Source organism: Belonocnema kinseyi, chromosome 2 (genome assembly GCF_010883055.1).
Source record: "Belonocnema kinseyi isolate 2016_QV_RU_SX_M_011 chromosome 2, B_treatae_v1, whole genome shotgun sequence".
Lineage (NCBI taxonomy): Eukaryota > Metazoa > Arthropoda > Insecta > Hymenoptera > Cynipidae > Belonocnema > Belonocnema kinseyi.
In genome coordinates, this window is record NC_046658.1 from 41,884,119 (window position 1) to 41,890,911 (window position 6,793).

Consider the following 6,793-nt stretch of genomic DNA (forward strand, 5'->3'; position numbering starts at 1 on the left):
CTAATAGGAAATGCATATAGAATACATCACAAAGAAATCCATATGGATACTTGTAGAGTTTCTATGTGGCAAATTTTCTTTGACTGGTACTACCAATAGAAACCTTTAGGAAGAATTAGATACTTATAGAAGATCTATATGGATCTATGAAACATTTAATGGAGGGAAGACTGGCATTTAAAAAACCGAATTTTTCTTCCGACAAATGCCCGAATAATGCATTTGATTATTACATTTCTTTACAAGATCATAAGATTAATGAGCAAGTTATGAATTTTGTGGCAAATATCATAAAGTTCCGAATTTTAAAAAATGGACATCGAAAGAAAAGAATTTTTCCATCGAAAAATGCCTGAATACTGCATTTGTTCATGAAATTTGTGTATAGCATAAAGAATTATAATCTTGAGAAATTTTTTTTAATATCATATAATCTCCATTCAAATGTCTTGCAATATAACTAGAAAAATTGTATATTATATTATATATATGTATATATATATATATATTTATATTTATATTATAAAAAAAAACAACATAAAACACTAACCAGCTATAACTCTTGGTTGAAACTAACCGCCTCCCACCCCCGCCACCAACCCTCGTTAATCGCAGTTTTGTGTGTCACTGAGGTAGGGATTTAATTTATAAGTTGAAAAAGGGTAAGGATGATGTTTCGACTGTATGTGCTACGTTTAAATCGGAAAAATAAAATTGGCAATGAGTAAATTCAGTTTTTGAAAAACCGACAGAAGTTGCAGTAAAATGTTTAATAACAAATTTTTTAAGGAATGCACATTTTTTCAAAAGATACAATGAAAGTACGTCGGTTTTAATATCAATGCATGTTATGAATTATAATAATATACATTTATGGAAATGATATACAAGGTGAGATACAAATTCGAGTGCGAAGCACGGGATACGTGATGATAATGTATTCGTTAAAGTCAAAGGAGCTTTAACAACAAAGAAGTCACTATCATCAAATTACTGTTGGCGACGTTTTGACCTTTACTTTTAAAAAATCTGTGCACAAGTGTAAGGAATATACAAAGACCGCGCGGAGTGCGAGATAAATATATTATCGAGCGCGAAGCGCGAGAACCAACAGTCGCGCGCCTTAGGCGCGCTCTTTTTTTTCTTCTTCTTTGCTTGTGGCCTCTTAGATTCAATAAGCCATGTATCCAGTGAATATTGAAATGTTCCTATGTAGTTAATCCAACTAGCTGTACCAACTTATAACTATAGACTGTTCAGTTCTAGCTAGACAAATCGTATCTAACTTTGTTATTCGCGGCACACAAAACCAGACTGTGGTCTTCCGCTGTAGGCGTCCCCGATCACTCCAAACACGAATGGAATAAGGAAGGAAGGGGGACCACCAAGCGGGACCCAGCTCATAGCCAAAGCACAACCTAAATACTTATATTATCAAATTAGAACACCCCCCAAAGAAACGCCCCAGCTCAGTCACAGATTTCGTGGTTGGACTGAATATGATTTCGTTAATGTTAAGTTGTTCCTCGGACACCAAATCCAGAAAACTCCGCCTAACAAATCAATAAAATGCGACCCTGCCCCACGCCAGCCTCGGGCACCGATGAAGCAGGTGTGCTAAGCTTCTGACCTCGGCGTCACACTCGCAGCCTACCGGTACTCTCCACCCCATCCGCGCAAAATGCTCCCCTGTGCATATTTGCGCCGAACGTAACATCGTGATGAGATTAATAACGCGCCTCGGAAACCAATAGTCCCGGAACCACGGACTAGGAGTCTTGACGTTTGCATGCAGGAAATAGTCCGCCCTAGAATCTCTCGTTCCCTCAAAGGGCCAGCACAACAAGGACCAGTCCCTAAAGTCCCGTTGACAGACCAGATGAAGATCATCCATCGGAATTCCTCTCTGAACAACTAATGGAAGTCTAGATGCCGACCTCGCAACCTCATCAGCCCGTTCGCTCCCCAATATACCCACATGTGCCGGGACCCATACAAGACTGACTTTGACACCCGAACGCGCGGCCGCGGCCATCCGATCTACTATAAGCCGTGCAAGTGGGTGGCCTGCATGATTAAAAAGCCTGTCCCTTATAATAGTTAGAGCAGAACGAGAATCAGCGAAGATAATGTCATCTCGTCGCTCCCTCTCCATTACGTATTTAAGGGCGTAGAAAATGCCGTATAGTTCGCTCGTTATTGGAGAAGCTATATCCCTCAATCGCACTCCAAACCTCAGCCCGGATTCCGGAACCATGAAACCGCATCCTGCCAACCCCACCCCAGGGTTCACCGACCCATCTGAAAAAACCCTGAGCACATCCGCATATCTTTTTCCCACAAAGGAGTCCAATAAGCGCTGGGAGAAGGACGGTTCCCTGAACCCGAAACCAGGCTCAAGGTCAACCGGGATAGCCGCCGAAAGGTCTTCCCACTCCTCATAAAAATATGAGGGTTTTTGTGGAGCATCCAAAGAGGAAGCGAACTCCGCCATTGAATTGTATGCTTCAATCTGTCCATAGCCCTCCTCGCGAACTTTGAATCTCTTGCTTTTAGCCGATTCCGCCAACAACGACAATTTGCCGACCAAGGGGTTATCATTCCAACAGAAATTCCGAAGGATGTACCTGTTTGCCAGATGAGATCTCCTCAGTGAAAGGGAAACTTCCCCCGCCTCCGAAAGAAGAATAGGGATAGGAATGGAGCTCATGCAACCCAGCGCCACCCGGATAGATGCATATTGCACTCGGCCAAGTCTTTCCAGCACTGTCTTACTTGCACAGAAGAATAGAGGTGCACCCCACTCCAGACACGCCCTGACCAGCTCTTTATGAACCATAAGTAGCAGTAGAGGGGACGCGCCCCAAGTTACTTTAGCGATCACTCTCATTATGTTGATTGTCCTGGAACCTTTGACTGCTATGCTCTCAATATGAGGAATATAGGTCATACGCCTATCTAATATAATCGCCAGGTATTTATAGGTATATTGGCAGGATATAACGGTCCCCTTAAACGTCAGGGAAATCTGTCTCAAATTCAATCTAGATCTTGAAAAAAGACACAGCTGACACTTAAACACGCAGATCGAAAGGCCCAATCCGCCCAGCCACAGAGAGAGAGAGACTCGAGCGCCTGCCTCAATAGGTCCCTGGAAACCCGGACGTTCTCCAAAGCTACGTATAGCAGAACATCGTCCGCATACATAACCACCCTGACTCCAGGCCGCGACAATTTGAGCAGAGAGGCGGTCTGAGTCTATTCTGACAACTCTCCGTCTTATGGAAACCCGCACAGAACTCACAGATCGGGCGAGAAGCTCTGCATTGATCCGATGTGTGTCTAAACCTCTGACAAAAAAAACACCTTCTCGGGGGAGGGATCACAGGAGTTAAGTAAAATGTGTAATTGGAAATCCTAATATTGCGGGGAACTTCAGAAGAGGAAAAGACAAACTCCACCTTTTCGCTCAGCGACCCATCGTTATTTGTTCTTCGCCTAATCGATATGATCCCTTCCTTAGCTTCTGGAGAGATTCTCTGGGCAATTTCCTAGATCGAATACCTGATGGGAACTTCGTTAACAAAGGCCTTTTTTACTAAGAGGGAAGGAGGGATGTAAATGTTATACCCCATTCCCTTGAGTTCCGGAGAGAGAACCAGAATGTTCTCTTCAGGCCCAGATGAACAGAAGATCTTGACCCGGTTTTTCCCATTCCTGAATATTTGACAGGGGCTTGAGAGGACACTATCGACCCTATCGGAGAGCTCTAAGGGATCGTATCTACCCACATTCATCCCCAGAATCGTACTCTCCAGAAGCACCATGTAAGGTGGGGGGGGGGGGTGAATCCGGATAAAAAAGGAGGGGGGAACCACCCGGCCTGGTCCACTGAAGAAAGTTCTCCGGGTATTCCTCACGCGACTCCCCAGCACTCCCTGGTAGGTTAAATGCGTGGTCTGCATATAATTTGAGATACCCTCCACTATCTGGTACTCATTAACCGAGTCCACCCGCAGCTCCTTAATGCACCCCTCCGGGGAGGGAGTCACAGGGCCTCGCCTTGTCTTAACTCTGTCCATGCCGCGCCCGCCTTGAGAAGGAGAGGAAGAGTAACGAGGGGGTAGCGTCGTATTTGAGGGAGCTCGAGCATCCTTTGCCTCATCCAGGAGACTTCCCGCACCACGACCTTGCGTACCGACGTTGCTCCTGGGCGCCCCGGCTCCCGGGCCTCCACGAAGTCCGAGAGCCCCATGCTGCACCGGGGTGTGACGGGGCATAGCGCCGAGGTCAGAAGAAAACCTGGGGAAAAAAATTCAATTAGCACTGAGACTATACCATAGCACATCACAGTTGCCCATCAACCCCTTTAGCCTATCATTACTATCAAAATTGACAGCAAGAAATTGGGATCATTATCAAAACCGGTACCCGCCCTTCGTACAGACTCAGGCAATAATGACTAACATACTACACAAAGTGTACCTATTAAATACATGACTAACATATTTACAGAACTAGGTGCTAACCCCATCCATGGGTGCCCAAGCCCGCAAAAATTGAAAATAGAATAATACTAATAAGAGAGATGAGAAGAGACGATACGTAAAACACCGCTTACACACAACAAGCCGCCTATTACGTCACGTCATACTAGCTAGGTGAGCAATCTCACGAACCATGGACGAGCAGGGGCGTGTATACACTCATGTTGTAACCACGATCTCAACTAAATCTCTTGTTCCAACTAAACCATAATATTAAATTCCACCTGAGCTGAGCCCCTGCATGAGTTAATTTTAGGGAGAGAGAAAAAAGCCAAAAGCAGTAAGCGGGGATATTAGGGAGTTACAGGGAAATCAGAGTAAAGGACAGGAAATAAGCAAATGGATCGGGATAGTGGGTGAACCAAAGTTAAAAGCGGGAAGTTTTAGTCCGCCATCTTCAATTTTGCAATTTTGACCTCAAATTTTGAATCAGCGACATCGAAAACCTCTAATAAGCCTTTCAACTTTCAAATCACTCCACTGATTGTAATTCAAACGTAAAAACCACCCCTCAGATACGCAGGGTAGTTTCTATTCTTAAACTAGAACCTTAACCGAGATAAAAAAAATATTTTTTTTTTAGTATCCACTAACAATAATAAGTCGATTCCACCCTTACCCGACCTCCCCCCCCCCCGTAATTTTCACCTGCCACTCCCTCAAAAACTGAAAATGCCATCACTTGCTACAATTAGATGAGATGCCCCTGTCAGGATAGAAAATGTTAAGGTGGCCGGACATCTAGTCGCGGGAGAAGTAGTCAATGGACAACTATAATAGTCGCAGAGACATCTAGTCGCCGAGGCATCTAGTTGCGGGACAACTAGTCGTCGAGACATTTAGTCGCTGGGACATCTAGTCGCTGGGACATGTGGTCGCCACGCATAGTCCCGAGCACTTTCAGTCGCTGAAATGTTATGTTATAAATCATGAAAAACTAAACGTGAAAGACTAAAAACTTTTAACGCCAATATACACGATTTATAATACTATTTTTGACATTGTTTCCATTATAAAGATATGTATGGGTAGTTCATAAAAATCCGTTCTGCTGCCCCGCAAACCCGTGTTCGATTCCCGCCAGCGCTGCTTTCTTCTAACACATCTATTTGTATATTTAATATATAAAATTGATCATGGGTGCGACTGTAATATATATTAAACACTAAATGCAATTTTTTTTATTTTGCTCTTTCGACCATGGCATATTTTCCTATTTTATATAGGAAAAATATTGAAAATATCGTAAAAAATATCGATGGTTTAGAAAATTCAACCATGTATATTTGAGATGACAGTTTTAAGGGGTCCTTGTCAGTTAAAAAAATTTTATGTCAGCATACTGCAAGTGTGGTTTTTAAGTGTCCTGCCAAAAATTCTCACCTACCCTATAATTCTTGGCATGAAATAAAATTTTTTATCTTTTTAAATATTCAAATATCGACCATGAAACTTGTGAATTTTAACATTTAGATCTGCACACCGTAAGAGTAGTTTTTAGGGGCCCTGCCAAAAATTCTTACCTACCCTATCATTCGTGGGATAAAAAAAAGATTTTTTACGTTTTTAAAATTTCAAATATAGACAATCAAACTTCTGTTTGGCATGTCTGAATAATGGACGGTGTGTAAGGATAGTTGATCCACTAAAAATTCTGCTAAATGATTTAGGCAACAAAAATTTAGAAAAAAATTATTTAATTTCATTCATATCAACGTTCGTCACTTCAAGTATATACATCGAATTCTTGTAGATTCTTGTAGTTGTACTTTTTCGTATATTCTTGTATAAAAATAAAACTACTATAAAATACAACAATATACAATAAAATACAAAGTACCAACTTCGTTCGAATAATATAAAAAATGGAACTTTCCTGTAGTTTTGTTTATAATTTATTGTATTTACAGTGAAACTCTTCAATATCCCTCCCTTTTAGAGCCCTTCCGAAAATTGACGCCGCGCCGCAGTTAGGTGTAACAGGAGCAGCGCGGGGTGCGCGGAGTATGCGGTTGTCACTCGTGCGAGCACTCAGGCGTGAAATAACAAAAACGAAACGGGCTATAATGAGTTAGTTCCCACCCACCGACAGCCCCAAAATCGGTGCTATAGAAGAGTTTCACCGTATTTGTAGATTCCTAAAGAAATGATGTATACACAGGGTGATGTCTTTAACTTGAAACTTTTAAATATCTCGAAAAATAGGTTCTCTATGAAAAAATGTTACGAATCAAAAGCTTCAAGTT

The 6,793-nt window shown here is 42.2% G+C and overlaps 1 protein-coding gene across 1 annotated transcript; it reads right to left on the reverse strand.

The window, feature by feature from the left end:
• Positions 1–1,561: 1,561 nt before the first annotated feature.
• Positions 1,562–2,950, reverse strand: LOC117182647. Its single transcript, XM_033375749.1, has one exon. It carries the CDS (start codon positions 2,948–2,950, stop codon positions 1,562–1,564), a length of 1,389 nt encoding a protein of 462 aa, XP_033231640.1.
• Positions 2,951–6,793: the final 3,843 nt, after the last annotated feature.

Excerpts from the sequence above, each read along its gene's own strand:
- LOC117182647 (XM_033375749.1), bottom strand. The coding sequence starts at position 2,950 with ATGACCTATATTCCTCATATTGAGAGCATAGCAGTCAAAGGTTCCAGG.